This window comes from Thalia democratica, chromosome 8 (genome assembly GCF_965202585.1).
Source record: "Thalia democratica chromosome 8, ktThaDemo2.hap1.1, whole genome shotgun sequence".
Taxonomy (NCBI): domain Eukaryota; kingdom Metazoa; phylum Chordata; class Thaliacea; order Salpida; family Salpidae; genus Thalia; species Thalia democratica.
In genome coordinates, this window is record NC_139172.1 from 38,895,269 (window position 1) to 38,914,556 (window position 19,288).

The 19,288-nt window shown below is 23.8% G+C and overlaps 1 protein-coding gene across 1 annotated transcript; it reads left to right on the forward strand.

The window, feature by feature from the left end:
* Positions 1-9,077: 9,077 nt before the first annotated feature.
* LOC145843221 (uncharacterized) lies at positions 9,078-18,188 on the forward strand. The gene is made up of 9 exons (XM_082950682.1): positions 9,078-9,114; positions 9,272-9,410; positions 9,588-9,683; positions 10,112-10,188; positions 10,256-10,435; positions 10,493-10,633; positions 10,874-10,975; positions 11,207-11,362; positions 17,566-18,188. The coding sequence occupies exons 1-9, from the start codon at positions 9,078-9,080 to the stop codon at positions 18,186-18,188; spliced, it is 1,551 nt and encodes a 516-aa protein (XP_082806808.1).
* The last annotated feature ends 1,100 nt before the right edge of the window (positions 18,189-19,288 follow it).

The window sequence follows — 19,288 nt, forward strand, 5'->3', positions numbered from 1 at the left end:
TTTGTGTACTATGGATACTTTTGTCTGATCTAAATTTCAATAGTTTACATTTGAAAACTAATAATGTTGATTGAAAATTCAAGGTTTTAGAAATATAGGTTCATGTTTTCAGGATTCCAGGTTAAATGGTCTTTCTACTAAAACTTTTCTTTTCATTCTAATTGTAAAATTTGAAATAGGTACAGTTTACTAACTTAAAGTGCAAACAAAAACAAAATAATAGACCATGTAATAATTTTTCAATAAACGTACATAATTTAAAAACTTCTTAGAAAATGATTAATAAGAAAAATCTATAAATAAAACATCTTTTAAGTAGTCGTTGTTTTTTAAACAAATAAAAGATTTTTTTTAAAGTTTTTAAATTTTATGTTGCAACATTTATCTACATATAAAAAGAAAGAAAAAGTCTATATAATTAAAGTTAACATTTTTAAAATTCTATTAAAAAATAATTATTTCTAAACAATATACCAAAAACACTCCTAAATCATCTATCACTAAGTTTAATTCAAATGTTGTTAAACTTAAAAAGTGTTGGAAACTAATTAAAATTTTATCAAGCAAAGTAAATCTAATTAATATAAGATAGTTTTAATTAAATTTTTGTTTTGTTTCACACAACCAAAATTAATTTAAAAAAATCAGTAAAGGACTGATATAATGCCAACTATGTACATACATCAAACTGTTTACTTTTTTTAAATATATATAGTTCATTATTCAAAACGGTAGTTGCTATAAATTAGTTTATCAGAGTCAGAAAGTAAAATTAAAAAAAAAAACAGTATGTATTTGTAAGCGCAGTGTATTTAAAACTAAAATATTTAGATTAATAAATTTTAGAAATAACCTTCAATTAAATAAATATACTTACTTAACCTTTTATACAAATATAATTTTTTAAGATTTATTCGTAAGTGAAAAAAAAAATAAACAAAAAATCTAATAAGGTAAAAATGCATCTATTAAAAAATTTAGTACAATACGTTATTAAACTATTTGTTTGTATGAAAAAATTAAAATTAAAAAAGCTTGGATATTTAAACTTTCAAAGCACTGAATTTAAAAATATATAATTTTATTGTTTCTTTTTTTTAAATTCTGAAAAAAATATTAGAAATTTTAAAGGATTAATTAAAATGGAAATCAGATGATATTTAAAGGATATATTGAGCTTACAATATTTTATTTCAATACTTTAAGACATATAACATTAATTTCATTTATTTTTCGACTACAAAATAGTCGTTCGAAGTAATGAAAAAGAAATGCTAAATTTCATGTCTAATTTTATATAATAAGCTGTTTTTAATGAAATTAATTTGTTAGGAAATTTTCAATGTACTATTTCATCGAGGCAGAACCAGTTTAATCGAAGCTCCATTAAATCAATAAGGTTATAATAACTGAATTTCTTACTTGTATTTCAATAAAATCTTTGTTTCTAAAGCGACAGACTTTTAAAATGCTTTATTAGTTTTAATGAAAAAATAATTAAATTTACATTGAAACAGATTAAATAAAGTTATAGATTATTTTATAACAAATGCTTCAAATACTTTCCTATCATTTTGTATTGAATTTATTTAAGAAGCTATGCAAATCACGATTAACAACCAATTAAGTATTACAAGTAGGTATTGCAATCAGGTTAAATTCAACATTGTTATTGTAGGATGTATAAACAAAAATTATTTTATTAAGAAAACATTAAGTGTCAATGCTAACGATCTTTATGACATTAACAATTTGTCAGTTTTGAATAATGGGAGAAAATGCCTACAAGTAGTTTACTTTAAAGGCGAAATTTATGTGTTCGGTGACCTTTGTGATTTCTACACATATCACAAAGCATTACTGTCTGTTTAAATACACACCCGTTAAAAAACCTTAGGTTAAAATAGCTTTAATGTGTGATAATCGTAGAGCGTGTTACATGTGTTCGTTTATTGACAACTTTATTGTATGGGACGAAACTTACGTTTTTAAAGTATTATTAGTTCGCAGTTTAATATTGTCTGTTATAGAATACATATCCGATAAAAACAGTTTACTAAAATTTCAAACTCGCTATCATTTCTAAACGGATAAGTTCTAACTCGATCACTTCTAACTCGATCACTTCTAACCCGATCATTTCTATCCCAATCACTTCGAACCCGATCGTATTTAGCCCGGTAGCTTGGTAGGTTTCTGCAAATCTACAGAAACGTATACTTATGTGCAAAAAAACTTGATTTTAGTTCAGCTTGAAAAAACTCTAGCTGTCTCAGCTTTTAGTATTCATTTATGCTTAATTTTGCATTCCTGAGAGATAATTTTGACATATATGTACTCTTTAGCATTTTTAGTGTCGTAAAAAAATTGAACGAATTAAATACATCCAAATTGTAACAATTAGGGCGTTAAAGCTTTGTTTTGTCAAAAAGCTGCAATGCAAAATTGATTCTAAAGGAAGTTGTAGCTTCAAAAATCAAAATCATACAATTTTATGTAACAAAAATTTGCATAACTTGTTGTTACTATTGACTACGTTAAATGTTTGATTTTCAAAACAGTATAAGTGTTTTTGAGTTAAATGGTGATTTTTTATACTTATTTTTAATGAAGGGTAGGACTTTTTAACTTTTTATGGGTAATTTTAAGTATTGGGTACTTTTAATTGCCTCAATTTTGCAAAAAACAGTACCAAATATTTTGATGATGTTTTTAACTTTACTTTGGGTAGTTATTAAGTTAAACTTTGTAAAAAAATAAGTTTGCTGTCTAGGCCTATGATAAGTTCACTTTGTTTATTTTTCTAAATATAAAAATAACTGTATCTGAAATAAAACAATACTAAACATTATACTATGTTAACAAAATTAAGGAAATATGATTTTCAACCTTCATATTTTTTGTATAAGATACAACTTTAAATTCAACCACAAATTAAGCTATTGACTTTGAAAATTTTTCTTTATAGATTATTGTTGATTTAAAGTTATCATATTTTATAAAAATTTATTTTTTTACATGTAGAATTAGTTTAAAACTTATAGATTTTTTGATGATTTTTTTTATAAACACTAGATTTTTTCAATTCTTTTAATTTCAAAAGTTCGAGGTTTTTCCAGCTTTTTTTTAAACTGTCAAGTTCCTAGATTCCAGGTGTTTTGGCAACCCTGCTTAAGTTTTAAGGAAGTATTACTTTCAATATTTAAAAAAATAGTAAAAATGACAATTAAAACCTACTGTACTCTCCTATTTTAATGTTTTATATCAAAAATTTGTTTTGGTATAAAAAAATTTGATAAAGATACTTGTAGTTTAGATTAAATTTCATAAAGTGACATCAACTTGTAATTAAAGTGATCCACACCCTTCCTGTACCCAAAGTGGCTCCTAAAGATTTTTGGAGCTTCTTTCAATTTTTCAAAATTTAGTATATTTTTTTTAGTTCAAGTCTTATTTACTTTTCTAGACAAAATAAGTAATCAGAATTTCAAATCATTCGAGGATTTTATATAACATTCCAAGCTTCCCATAAGCATTTAGCTTGATGGCCACCCTCTTAACTTTATTTCAAACTACAGTATACTACCGCTTAAGTACGCAAATTGAACCCAACCCAAAAGTGCGTACTTAGCACGGGTAGTGCGTACTTTTTGACGACATAGTATAATATGAAATTTAGTTGTTTGTTTTCTTTCTTACAACTAGCCACCAAATAATTAAGCCAAATAAACAAGTCTTTTTATTTCAAGTAACAATTAATACATAATTTTAATCTGTAAAATTTTCTAATAGATTTTTAAATGATATAATTTTTGTATAAAAAGTTTTTTTGTATAAAAAGTTTCTACATAGTTAATACATACATTTAATATATAAAGTCAATGTCAGTCAATGATATAAAAAAGAATATTAAGCCATATTTTCCATATTTTGTTTTGTTAGAGGGAAAGTACCAAACTACATTGTGTTTACCAAACACTTTCAAAACATCAATGTGTGTACATTTAAATTAAATTATGACTTAACGATGTTGTATTTGTAGTTTTTTTAACTTTGTCATCTATATTTATTATATTTTATAGCATTACAACTCAAATATCATTATTTTTCTACTTTTCTACAACAACTACATCAGTATTTAGTTTATTAACATTTAATTACAGAACTGTCACAATCTCAGGCCACTTAGACTACTCAGGATTACTCACCCTAGTTTAAAGATTGTGAAAGTCTCAGGCTAACTCAGCAGGTTGGCCATTCTACCTGAAAACAAAAAATAATCTGGAAAAAGTTGATGATTGAAAATTTATGCAAAATAACTGGAATTTCTTAGAAGTTCTAATATAAAATCTTTTAAAATTTAAGAAAAAAATATAAAAAAATTATATTTTTATTTTGTCTTACTGTATAAGTGCGAACTTAAGGCGGGGTGCGTACCAAAAAAATGCGTACTTAAGCGGTAGTCTTCTGTATAAAAAGGTAGCTTTATTGAAGTACATAACTCATGTATAATTAGTTCAAATTTTTTTAGCAATTAAATTCATCAATAAACTATAAAAGAAAAATTTTTTAAATCATTTTTTAAATTTTGTGTTTGAATGTAAAATTGTAACTTTATGTTAACAAAAAATATTTCTATAATTTTGTTAACACAGGGAAATGTTTAGTATTATTCTATTGTTTTATTTCAGATATGATTATCTTCATATTTTAGCAAATTAAAAAAGTGAATTTGTCATAGGCTTAGACAGCAATTTTGTATTTTTTTATAAGTTTAAGCTTAAAAACTACCCAAAGTAAAGTTAATGACATCATCAAAATATTGGTACTTTTTTTTTGCAAATTTGCTGCAATTAAAAGTACCCAATATTTAAAACTACCTATAAAAATTCCTACCGTAAAATGAATGTTTTCTTGGTTTACACAAGTAGCAAGACATAAAGAGTCATAGGGGGTGTGGAGCAAATTAAATTGCCTTGTATACAGTTATCACTCGTACCTCAACATTTCATTTTTGATGTATTAATATAACTGCATTTTTTTAAGATTAAATTCAATAACATTAGAGGTAGTTTAAATTGCTATGTTCCCGCAAGGACGTTATCACGAGTTATTTCAGATGATTTAATTTTTGAAGATTCGTAACTTTTTTAAGCTAGCTACGTCCCTGCCCCGAACACTTCTAACCCGATCATTTCCAACCCGATCATTTCTAACCCAATTTAACCCAACCATTTCTAACAAAATCATTTCTAACCCAATTATATCCTAACCGACCATTTCTAACCGAAACGTTTCTAAACCGGACTAACCCGACAGTTATTAACCCGACCTGTATTAATATGTTCTTTTATGATTGTTTTAAAATGAGAATTAGTTTTAAAAACAAACTTGTCTTAACAAAGCTGTTTTTTTTATAAAATTAATCTCATTTTTCAGATAGCTTTAAATGAAATCTATTTTTTAACCTCAAACGATTGAAAAATATGCCACAAAAAAGTAATGAAAGTGATGCACGAAGTAGAAAGTTAAAAATAGAAGAACAAGACATCCAAAAATTTAAGGCAAAGTGGCTTAAGGATAAAGAAGCTTTATACCATCTCAAAAATATTTTTTTTCAGAAAAGTAATAAAATTTGTGTACGAGCTTTAAGAGTTTATACAGACTATTGGCTACAGCATGTTAATGTCAGAAAAAGTGGTCTGACACCAGAAAATATTCAGAAATTTCCTCTTTTCACAGCCGATGAGTCACATGTTGGTGAACAATGTAGCGTTTAACTTTAAAAAAAAACTGCAATTTAAAAGTTATGACAGCTAAAAAAGGACTTTTATAAATTTTTATGAATATTAACTAACATTATATAGTTTTCTAAAACTTAATTAAGAAGAATATTTGCAATAGGAAACTTATTTTAAATAGTAAAATGTTAGATTTTATTACTTTTTGTTGATTTTACAGATAAACAATTCAATTAGTGTAATCTTATAAAATTTTCTTTAAAGCATTAATAAAGCACATTATTGAACTTTGGCAAAACTTTCATTTTTACCTTTTGTTTACTTTGTTTTAAAATCGACTTTAACTTGTAACACATGTATTTTGAATTTTAAGAAGGTGTCAGTTTTAAAAATACTTAACTTTTAGTTAAATTAATTCAGTTGTTTTACAATTTTTTAAACTATTAACAAATTGAACTACTTTTGTATAGATGTTGGTTTTATGTTTAAATTAATTTGATTTTTAACCAAAAGGTTAATTAAGATTTAACACTTAATTATACGATTGAAATGCAATAAGTCTGAGAAATAACAAAATTGGAAATATTCTGTGTTTTAAAATATGTTGTAAAATCATATATGTATAAAAAGTTAAGTAAGTATATTTAATTAAAAAAAAGTTATATCTAAAGTTTAGTTCTTCTAAAAATTTTAGTTTTAAATACATTGCGCTTATGAAAATTTACTGTATTTTTAATTTAACTTTCTGACTCTGATAAATTATTTTATTGCAACTATCGTTTTGAATAATGAACTATATATATTCAAAAAAAGTAAACATTTTGATGTACATATTTGACATTTCATCAGTCTTTTACTGATTTTTAAAAGTAATTTTGGTTGTGTAAAAGAAAAATTTAATTATATTAATTAGCTTTACTTTGCTTGATAAAATTTTAATTACTTACCAACTTTTTTTAAAGTAAAAAGTAAAAACTTAATTTAACTTATTAAACGACTTAACGAAGAAAAATAGAATTAAAAACTACAAAAAAAAAGTTCATTTAATAATCTTTTGTCTCTTAACTACTTTATTGACAGACACGCAAACAATATATAAACTAAACTATAAACAGTAGCACAATAACATCTGGGTGTTATTAATACTGTAAACTTTTCTAAAACTTACACTATAAAAAAGTGATTATTACTGTGTTATCATTTTACTTCATGTTTTTATCTAATCTTTTTCATATAAACCTAATCTAACATCTCATCTAACTAGCATAAAAAGTATCAAACATGTGAAATAAAGTTTTAATTAATTTTTTTTAATTTACAAACTCTTTATTGTTTATAGGACCGCGAATGGTCAGAATTTTTATGAAAGCTACAGCTGTAAGACAATATTAAATTTTATTTAACTAAGTTGACTGGTTTTTAAAATAATATTTTTATTTTACAAAGTAAAAAATCAAATTTAAAAATACAAAGATTTTGATATAAATTATTGGTTAAATCTTGATTTTTTGACTTTATATTAAAATGATTTACTATTTTAATCGAGAATTACAAAGATCAAAAACTTAAATAGATTAACTGTTGTAAAATTTTTGTTAGCTATGTGTCTCTTTTTTACTTTGCAAGATGATATAATATTAAATTCTTCAAAATAGTTGTACAAAAATCAGTTCTTTGAAAACTTTTTTGTATGTGAAAGTACATGCAAGACTTTGAATGATATGGTTAAGTAGTAAATATTTTTAAATTTGCTAAAAGATTTTTGTTTTAATTTTAGAAATTTAAAAAAAAATCTTAGTTTTTTTTCATACCACCGAAAAGGAAAAAAAAAATTGTTTGTATAAGTCTGGGGATTAACCTACAAAGCAAAACTTGTTTGAAAACATTTGAAATATTATTTGTTATTAAAGAAAAAAACCTTTAAGAAAATATCATTAGTAGGTTCAAGTAAAAGTTAAACTCAAAAGTTGTACAAACTATATGTCAACAAAATTTTATATAGTTGTATTTTTAATGTTCACATAAACTTTTTGATTATTTACTTTGCTTTATATAGTTAGTGTTTAGCAGTGTAGTTTAAGCTTTTGTTTTAACAAACAGTTATTATAAGGAATTATTTGATTTATGTTAAACAGTTCAAATACATGATATAGCTGAAGCATTTTAAAAATATTGTTGTGGATATTAAAATGATATTAATTTTGAGTTATATGTATTTTTGTTTTCTTACTAAAAACTTCTTATAAACATTAACTACAAATTTTTTTCATAAAAATATTCTTGATTTTTCATTATTTTATACAATAGTTGCTATATGATTATTTACATCAATCAGCCTTATATATGGCCTAGTGTCTAAGGGAAACTAATGACAGTTTTGAAGTCTACTTTTGTTAAACGATCTTAATCAAAATCAAGTGGTCAACACATAACTAAAAAAATGATAATAAGCTTTAAAACAAAAGCTATCAACTCAATTTCCATATATACAATTCAAATAACTTTGTTAATATTTTACAATGGCAACCAAAGTTACATATTAATGAATGGCATTTGCTTTTCTTTATATGAACTTTACTTATTAATACATTTTTAAAATGATATATGTTAAACCTAAAAACCATATACTTTGTTACAGGGTTATCACAAACTCATGATATACTGGATATTTTAAAATTTTTGAAAATCTCAGGATAAGTCAGAGAACTCAGGATAAATTCAGTATTATAAAATTTTGAAATTTAATATAGTTTTTTATTTTTGACTTGATGAGTAGCAATCCTCTAAGACTTAATTTAAAAAAAAAACTTTAAGTCAAAATTATATGTATTCAATACAACCTTTTAAAAAAATAATCTTCAACATGGAGTTTAGTTTATTTTCTGTGAAAACTTATTTTATGAACTAGTAAGTAGATTTACTGTTGTCTTTAGTTATTTAATTTTTTTTTTCACATAAAGTAAGATAATTTTAAATCGATTTTTTTTTTATTTTGACATCAAATATAATTTTTTTTATTAAGATAGCTCTAAATTTTGCTAATTTAGTTTACCATGCTTTTATTTTGACTACAGTGATACAATTATATACTATTCTCAGTTAAAATTTTGTATATACTTTTAACCTACAGTTATTAATTTTATTAAATAAGTAGAATTTTTTACATTGAAATATTTCTGTATATCAAATCTTTAAAACCTTTAAAAAAAATAACACAGAATATTTTGTCAATCAAAGCAGTCTATATTAATGTTTTATACCAATATGACATAAATCTATTTTATATTTAAGTATTTCAAGAGAGTTTTATTGATTAATCAGTTTTTTGTTTTTAAAATGAATAAGCTTGGAGGCAGCATTGTGTCAAATGAAAGTTAGTAATGCTTATATAATACTTTTAAAACTTCTAACGTAAAAAAAATCAAGTTTTTTAAGTTATCATCTATTTAACATAAAAAAAATATTTTATTATTATTTTTTTGTTTTTAACTAAATGACAATTATTTTAAAAACTATTTTATCTTTTTCAGATTTGAATCAAGCTGAGATGTTGATGTCAAGCTTGAAACAGCTTATTAAAAAGCAAAACTCAGAAAATCAAAATTTACAAGACAAGAATTTCAGTTTGGAATTGCAAAATAAACATCTTGTTAATAAAAATATTGAACTGTTAAAAGAAAATAAGAAGTAAGTGAAAATTTTGATTTTAACTACAATTTGTACAACTATAGTAAAATGTTATTAAGTTAAATAAAAAGTGAAATGATTAGTTAAGATTATATTTTTGAAATAAAAAAACTTCAATAATTTATATTGATTAAGTTTGAAAATATAAAATTATCACAGTTTTGAAATGGAAAATAAAAAATTGATTGAAGAAAAAGCTAGTTTATCAGATAAAATTGAGGCATTAGAAAAAGACCTCATATTAAAATGTTCACAGTAAGTGTTATTATTTCCACAGGTTATTAAACTATTCAACATTTTATTAAAACTATATGCTGTTGTTGTAATACTTATAATTGGTATTCATACTTTAATAATAAGTTTGAAATATTTATGATAATAAAAAGCAGAGATGAGTAGTCTTAAAGTTTAAGAACAAGATAAATAACCTAAAATATTTTATTTAACATAAATTATGTTTAAATTTTACCATAGTTAATTAGTTTTACCATATTTTAAAAATTGTGCTTAAGGTAGTTTTTTTACATTTCTTACGACATAATCACTGTAGTTAAAGTAGCTGTAATAAACTCTATAAATAATAGTTTCTAAAAAGAAGTCTTGATAATAAATTTATGCAATTTAAAATAAGTCAATAATAAAAACAAAATCTCTCTTTCACTATTCAACTATTTATTTTTTAGATTGAAAAATATCAAGAGACATTTCTTATTGAATCCATTGACTGAAAAAGATGAAACATCATGCAATAATCAGAATGGTAAAAACAATTTTAATAAAAAAAAGTTTTGTAAAATGTATGCTTTAAAAAAATCATTTTATTGCAGATACCACAACAGAGTCACCAGAATCCATCGCTGCAAATTCATTGGTTGATGACTTGAATGAATTCAAAGTAGAACAAGAAGATTTTCATGATCCTAGTTTGAATCAATCAAAAGGGAATGAAGTTACATCCAAAAATGTTTTAGTTGAGTTTGTTGACAAATCTCATGAGAACAGGACTGGTAAGTTTGAATTTTTTCTTGATTACTTTATTTATATTTACACATTTTCATAAACAGAAGCTGGGAACTCAAGTTTTAACAATCACACTATGAATGCAAGTGATATTAAATCTATGCAAATTAATGTAGATGAGTTGTTTACTGTTGGTGGAAGTTCTGACATACCTGACAATATTTCAATACAAGGAGTAAATAGTGGTAAAAAACAATAATAATAAATATTTCATATCATTAGAAAATACAAATTGTTAAAATTAGTAAATGCTACAAATAATATAATGTTATTAATTTTTTATATAGACTCAATCAATTCGTTTACTTCTCAGATAGTAAAATTTACTATATCTTTGAAATCTGTATATAATTAATTTTTATCTTAACATGTTTAAAATAGTTATGCTATGATCTACTGACTTTCTTAATATACTAACTCTACAGGCATTGAAAAAATTAGAGCTAACACTTGCATAAATAATGGAGGTGAATTTAATAATCCTGAAAACATTCAATCAGATAATGATATAGACTTAAACGCTGAAGGTAAACAATTTGACTAATTTAAAGTTCTACATATATTATTGTTTTTGCAATTATATATTTATATACTGAAGTTAGAATAAAAAGTTTAAACTACTTTTGAATTAAACCATTTGGGCCATGATAATATTTTCTATTACTAACCACTTAACTCAAAAGCAATGTTTTTTATTATATAAAGTTTTTTTATTTTTTTGTTTCTCTGAATGTTTTTAAATTCGTTTTTACTAACAGAGGTGGAAAATGATTACTCAAAAACCCTCAATTTAAATTTAAAAGAAGGTAATTTGGTAGAAGTTGACCCTGAAAGTGCTGAAAATTACAGTTTGCATTCTGATGGTGAAATTCAAACTACTGGTGACAACAACATAACAGGATCTGCTAACAAAAGTAAATGTTTCCTTTAATTATTTTTTTAGTTTTTTTCTTTATAAGTTTAAAATTTCATAAGGAACATTTTGACCTGTAAATACGTTAAGAAATATGTTCTTAAGAGTATAATTATTTTTAATATAAAGTAATTTAAACCAATGTGTTTGTTTTGCCTTAAAATGTTTTTTTCAGCACTTTAAGAATCATAATCAGTTTTTTATTCTGAATTTATTTATTTATTTTCAATTTCATAGTTTTGCCTCTTTTTTTATGTTTTATTTCTTGTGATAGAGCTATGATAAGTTTTACTAAATTTAATTTTATAAAAGTTTTCATTTTGTAATTGATGAAGCTTAACTAATTTTCTGGTTTTTAGCAAAAAAATTCATTAAAACTTAATGCTACAATAAATCTGTATTAAATAACATTAAAAAGTGTTAACTTATGAAAAAACTTTGCTTAATTTTTTATTTAATTTTTTTTTCAAAAATTTAAGTTAGCATACTAATTTAACAAAGAATATTCTTTTACTATCAATAAATAATCTTATTTTTTACAAACTAAGTACAGTTTTTGCTTGTAAAAAGTGATTTATAGTTTTAATATTTCAATTAATTTACTGTAAAATTTTTTATAATATAATAAAAAACCTAGAATCCTGATAAAACCTTAAATTTGACAATTTAGGCCGAAAAAACCTAAAAAACAGTATAGTTTAACAGTTTTTGAAAAAAAATAATTTTAAATAAAAATACAAAAAAGACTGGAATTTTGAAGACTTTTTACAAAATAGAAAATAAGTTTTAAATTAAACTATTTACCATTAACAAGTAATTAAATTGTAGTAAACTATTTTAACTTTTTAGTTTAATTTTAGTGTGTAGATTTTAATTATACTAAAATTTTAGTTCAATTTTATGAATAGGTACTTTTATATGTTGTGCTTAAAATATGTCAAATTTATCTTTAGGTTTGAAAATTCTCTACTACTTGAATAACAATTTTTTATGTCATGGGTGGCATAATATGTGTAATATGGTATAATATGTGTAATAGCTGATTTGTTTTGCTGAGACTGTTATTTTATTTTTTTTGTTGTGGAAGTAAAAAAGTATTTTTTAAATAATATTTCATAATTTTTAAAATTCGATGATTATTTATTGTGAATTATCATGGTTGTTGACTTGCAACTTATTATATTAAACTACAAACTTTGTTATAGCCTGGTCTTGTTAAAAGAGTTGACATTATTTAACATTTAGTTAGAGTTCTGCAGTATAATGTGACATTTACTTTTTTTAAACAATTGTTTGCATTATCTTATATTAGTAAAACATATTTGTTAATAAAAAAGTTACCTGTTTTCAACAGTCAAAATTTAAATAAGAACAAAAGAAGTTAAAAAAATGATTGACTTTGATATAATTTATTCAAGGGCATAGGGGGTCAAACACCATTTTTTGGTTTTTGATTTTATTTTATATAATTTTTACTAAGCTTTAAGGTGCTTTTTACAGATTTGAAAAATCTAAAATAATTTTTGAGATATAGCCGGTCAAAGTCGGAGGCAACAATAGGATCCTTATAGGAGGCGCAAAATAAAACAGCAAATAACTAGAAATCACTAAAATTCTATCTTCTCCTACATTTTTTGAGAAAACTACCTTAAATTTTTACGAAATGTTTCTTGTAATATTTAAAAAATTCTGTCAGAACAGAATTTGAAAAAAAATTAAAAAATAAAAATTTTATAACAAAAAAACTAAAAAAAACTTTTTTTTTGTTTTTTTTTTATATAAAATATTTATTTTATAATTAAAAAAAAATTCCTTCCTACCGCATTTTTTAAATATATTAAGAAGCATTTCCTAAAAATTTAAGGTAATTATCTCAAAAGATGTAGGAGAAGATAGAATTTTAGTGATTTCTAGTTATTTGCTGTTTTATTTTGCGCCTCCTATAAGGATCCTATAGTTGCCTCCGACTTTGACCGGCTATATCTCAAAAATTATTTTAGATTTTTCAAATCTGTAAAAAGCATCTTAAAGCTTAGTAAAAATTATATAAAATAAAATCAAAAACCAAAAAATGGTGTTTGACCCCCTATGCCAGTGGTTCCCAACCTTTTTGATGCCCCGCACCCCTAAAATCTCTTAATTTGATCTTGCACCCCTAACACTATATGCTATAATTATTTAGTAGTAATTTGATTATAAAATTGTTGATTTCATTAATTAATAACTTGTATTTAATTTTTATGATAGTTTTCTATATTAACAAAAATAAAATACTTGGAAATTTAAAAACATAACAAACTATATTCGAACAAGTTTTATCTATTTTTTATAAGGTAGAAAACATCATGCTTCAGCCTATGACTTCGTCATTTAGTTTTTTAACACTTAAAAAAATATTAGAAGTGAGGAAAAAGCACTAAAAAAGTAATAAATATTAGGCTTAAACTTAAATATCATACTGCTGCACACCAAATGTTAAGGCCCTTATAAATCCACACAACAAAAAACTCACGAAAAAATCAGATAAAAACGAAAAACTTTGTAATTGTAGATCAAAAACAAACTGCCCCGTGGATAACAAGTGTTGCCTAAGTAATGTCATATATCAAGCTAAAGTTTCCACATCCGTAAATGACCACAAAATTTATATTGGTTCAACCAAAAGAATATTTAAGTCTATATATAATGAACACAAAACCTCTTTCCCCAAGCCTTTTTAAAACAAACTCAAAAATTGTACCCAACTTGCAAATCACCTATGGGATCTATACAGTAACCATATAAAATACTCAATTGAAAGGAAAATAGTAGAATCAATAAAATCTAACACAAACCATACTAACATGTGCACTTTATGCAACCTAGAAAGACTCCATATAGCCCTAGCAGACAAAAGAAAAACCTTAAACAAGAGAAACGAGCTGATAACCCAATGCCCACATTACTTAAATGAATATCTATAGTTTATATCTCACATAGGTATAAATTTTATTAAGATATTTTATTATTTGTATATGTATTATAATATTATTCCCATTCTCAGTCTAAATTGTTAAAACTATTTTATTTTTATATATTTTTTTTCAAGTCTGTTTATTTGTAAAATATATTTTATTAAGATATAAGATAAGTTGTGCATGCTTTAGAATATACCCATTTCCAGTTGTAAATCATAATTATTGGAGAATTAGTATAATTTTTTTTTTTGAGTTGGATTATTATTAGTTTATACTTTATAGCTTTATAAAAGATTACATTATAAATGTAATGGACTTAACAGAACCTGTTCTTAACAGCTAATAATAAACCTGCTGAAGATACTAATTTTTATCTAAGTATTTCATAGATGCTAGCTCATAAACTGTTTTAAACAATTAATGGCCAGTTAAGAAAATAAAATATTTAAAAATAGATGATTAAAGTTCACAGGTGTAAAACTCTAAGAAATCTTTATTAAAACGTTACTTCTAAACTAACAGCGATTAAATGAAGTTAGTAAAATGAGTTTACTTCTAGAAAAGCGCTCTTGCTCTATGACGTATTAATAAAATTAATTTATTCGAAAAATTAGCGCCAACTTCTTTTTATAACAAAATGTACTTTTTAACTTTATAAACTTTATCAGAACCATACTACTCTATGTGACTGATTTTCCTCTGAATCATTTCAAAATTTGTCAACTACTTGCATCTTAAACTCACCATTTAAAACCTTTATGTCTGTATTAACCTGATATAACAAACAACTTTTATACTATTCCCAAAATTTTCTTTTAACAAAAGTACATTGAGTTTTTAACTATATTTAGTGTTGTTTCATTAGTATTAAACCTTTTAATCTTTCAAGAAATGATTTATCTTTAACACATACACAGAAAACAGTACAGCAAGTTATTGATAAAAGCTTGCTAGTGCATTCATATGAACTAAACAAATTGTTGATAGATAAAAGATTAGAAAGAAGTAAGTAATAGAAGAACAGAAAAACTTAAAACAAAAGTAAAAATAAACCTCATACACATATGCACTAACAACCTTTAAACTTTGCTTGCTGTGAACTGCTTTGTAAATGCATGAATGCAAACTTAAAATTTGGAACATTTTTCCATTTTGTTTACTAAAAAACCTAATCCTGATATGGTCAATATCAGTAAATCACTATAAATCAACCAATAAATAGAGTTTACATAAGATGAACAGAGCTTTTTTCATTTATTTATAAGCAGTAGGCTAGTATTTATTTTTCATCTTAGTAGGTTTTTATTTTTTTTGAGTATGTTAATTTGGTTTCAATGGCATTGGTTCAGTCTAGTTTATAGAAAATATTAGTACGTTTTTTTCTCTGTTTATAGTTTGTTAGTGTATCAGTAAACAATTTCATTCAATAATCTACATTTCATTTGTGTAAACGAAATCATTATTTTCTTTATAAATTTTTGCTAGAAAAAAAGAAAGTTAAATATATAAATCATAAGCTGAAACTACTGATAAAATCTGAAACTAGTAATAGGTTGACTTGTTTTATGATTACTATTGTTTTTCATTATTATTATTTCATAATTTTTAAGTTAGATCACCATAAATTTAGTTGTCTTCATGGGGTACACTTGCGCACACTAGTTAACAAAGAGACTAACCTATTGTGCACAGAAAGTTTTTAAAACGAAAAAGTATTTTTTATTGACGTATTTTGACTTTTTTTATTATATAAAACTATTTTTAACTTAAAATTTGTAGCTCTTATCCTGTTAGTATAAAAACATAAAATAGAAAAAAAGAAGTATTTTAAAATAAAAATTAATACAATTTATAGTCTAGTCTGCACAATAAATCTCCTATTTCTCCTTATTTATCATACAAAAATGAAATGCCATCTCGCACCCCCTGGATTGCTGCCTCGCACCCCCAAGGGGTCCGAGCACCCCTGGTTGGGAACCCCTGCCCTATGCCCTTAATAACATTATTAAGTTTTAATTTCAGTGTTGTAAACAAGAAGTATGATTAAAAAAATTAAATATGTTTCACTTTTAAATATAAACCTTTACTTGTTACTTTTAATAAACTTCAATTTTTTTATCTGCTTATACTGTATAAGTTGAAGTTCTGGTCTGTTAAAGGCTTTACTATTTAAAATAATGATTGACAAAAGTTTAAAAGTGATTTTTTTTTTGTAAAAACGTAAATTTTCAAATAAAAAATATCAAATATTGTATTTTAATGGTAAGTTGTAAGTTTTAAACTGCATTACTTTTTTAGTTTTAACCAAAAGTAATTTATTTATATTTATGAATTTTGTTAAAATAATGTTTTTATGGTATATTTATTATTTTTGACTATTTCTGCTAACGTTTTATATGATTCTTACTAAAAGCAAGTTTTTGTCTTGAATTGAGGGTGGCTACTAAGCCTGGATTTCTTGAAAAACTTGGAATTCGAAAGATTTAATAAAAAAAGCCTAAAAAACCATGGAATTTTAAACAAAAATCATTAAAAATCCTTGAATTTTTAAAGTTTTATAAAATGTGATATTTTAATACAATGCAAAAAATGTGTTATATAGATATTAATTTTTGGTCATAATCAATTTTTTTCAAGTAGTATACATTATCTTTTCAATGTTGTTATACTTTTTAAGACAACTTTTTACCTTAGACCTATTTAAACTTCATTTAGACCAAAAAACAAGCAATTATAAAATCCTGGAAGAAATTTTGTAAACAATATGATAGATACATAACGGTTCTTTTTACGGATCAAAACTGTTTTATAATTTTTCAGATGTAACTAGTTATGTAAAAAACCTGGTAAAAATACTGTGCTTTCTAACTTTAATCATTTTATATAAAAAAATACTTTTAGATTTTTAAAAATTGTACAAAATAATTTGTAGCTTATTTGTAATTTGTAGAATAAGACTTAATTGATGTACTTAAAAACAGCTATATGTTAAATAAAAACTTAGTTTAGTTTAAAAAGTATTGAAATATGAATTTATTCTTTCAAGAAATATAATTTATTTATTAAAATCAAAAACATATAATAAGTATGAAATATATTAAAATTGTTTATTTTGATACGTCTGTTGTATTTTTGTATTTAAAACTATTTAGCTGCCACAGGAGGCCAAACAACTTTTTATTAAATTATTTTTTTGTTTACCTAGTTTCTTGATTAATGTGTAGTAAATTTATGTTTAACTTTTTAGCAAATACAACTACGCACAAAAGGAATAAAAAAGTTTTTGAATGTTCAAAGTGCAACAAGAAGTTTGCGAGTAAAATAGGTTTAAGTTATCACAAGAATATCCATGACAAAACTTATCAGTGTGAAGTTTGCCTGAAGTGTTTTGGAAGTAAATTTATTCTTACTAATCACATGAGAAGCCACACGGGAGAAAAACCCTTCGTGTGTCATATTTGTTATAAAAGATTTGCTACAAAGCATACTTTACAAAACCATCTGGCATCTCACAGTGATGAGAGAAAGTTCAAATGCAAGATATGCCCAGATAACAGATATTTCAAAACTAAAAGTCAACTGAATAATCACATGCGTTTTCACTATGAACCAAAACACCGCTGCATGCAATGTAACAGGAAATTTTACACTTCAACTCACTTAAACCAACATATGAAAACTCATTTCGAACCAGCTCATTCTTGTGAAGTATGCGATAAAAAGTTTTTTGTTCTATCAAACTTGAAAACACATATGAAGTATCATTTTGATCCAACTCATTTATGTGCAAAATGTGGTAAAAAATTTTATACATCAGCCGACTTAAAACAGCATGAAAATAAAATACATGTTAGCTTTGTATGTACTTAAGTATTTTCAGTGGTAATTGACAGTGCTTCAAAAATTAAGATTTTTTTTTTAAATGTTTAAAAAACCTTTTTAGTTTATTTGTGTTTGTTTATTAAATTTTTCAAAAGTAGTAGCAAATATAAAAAAAAACGTAAAGTTAATTTTCAATACTTTGTTTGAAGTTTTATAAAATTGTATATCTAGAATCTATCCAAAAACAGTTTTTAAATATGTTTTTCTAATTAAATTAAGAAATAATAGTTTGTTACTGTCGTTAAAAAGTTGTATATTATTAAACACTATTAAAAGTAATATAGTTTTTATACTAAACATTACTACTCTATTTTCATAAATTGTCATACAATTTAAGCTGATTTAACGCCAACAAAAGTTTTTTGCAGTTTTAATTCAAACAAAACATATAAAACAAGTTTTGTTGTAATTTTCAGATTTAATTTTTTCAAAAAAAAACAGGATTTTTTTAAACAGGATTTAAAAACAATGTTTTAATTTTTTTATGTTCATGTTTAAGGTAATTGTAGATTTTCTAACTTTTATTCGAAGTCTTATTCAAAGTATATTTTCAAAATGTTTCTATAACTGACGTTTGATAATTTTTAATTTTTGTATTTTAAACACAATATGTTGGTTAAACAAATAGATTTTCAATGTAAAATAGAATTTTTTGGTCATTTAGAAAAATATATTTGATTCTTATGTGTAATATAAAACTTTGTCTCTACCCTGTTAATTTTGATTTTTTAATATGCTGATATTTTAAATTTTTTGTTTATTTAACTAAAATTTCTTATAAATTTGTTGCTTTACCATTTGTTTTTATATTTTATTTTAATATTACTTAAAGTCAAGACACTTGACAAATTACACACCTAAAATTCTGTATATAAAATTTAATTTGATGACATTTTTATATTTTTGTATTTGAAATGCGCAGTGTGCGCTGGTTGTTTTCTATCATAGTAGTAACATTTATAAATGAAAAATACACCTAACTCAGTTGGTTTTCATAAAGTTTTGAACTAAAATCACTAAAAACATGGAAATCCTTATACTCTGAATAACTTTACATGTTTAATTTTGAAATATTGTACAAATGTTTC

Bases quoted from the DNA above. Each gene is read 5' to 3' on its own strand.
- LOC145843221 (XM_082950682.1), top strand. From the start codon at position 9,078: ATGAATAAGCTTGGAGGCAGCATTGTGTCAAATGAAA. The intron at 9,411-9,587 runs GTTAAAAGAAAA...AAATTATCACAG, and splicing joins GTTAATAAAAATATTGAACT to TTTTGAAATGGAAAATAAAA. The intron at 9,684-10,111 runs GTAAGTGTTATT...TTTATTTTTTAG, and splicing joins CTCATATTAAAATGTTCACA to ATTGAAAAATATCAAGAGAC.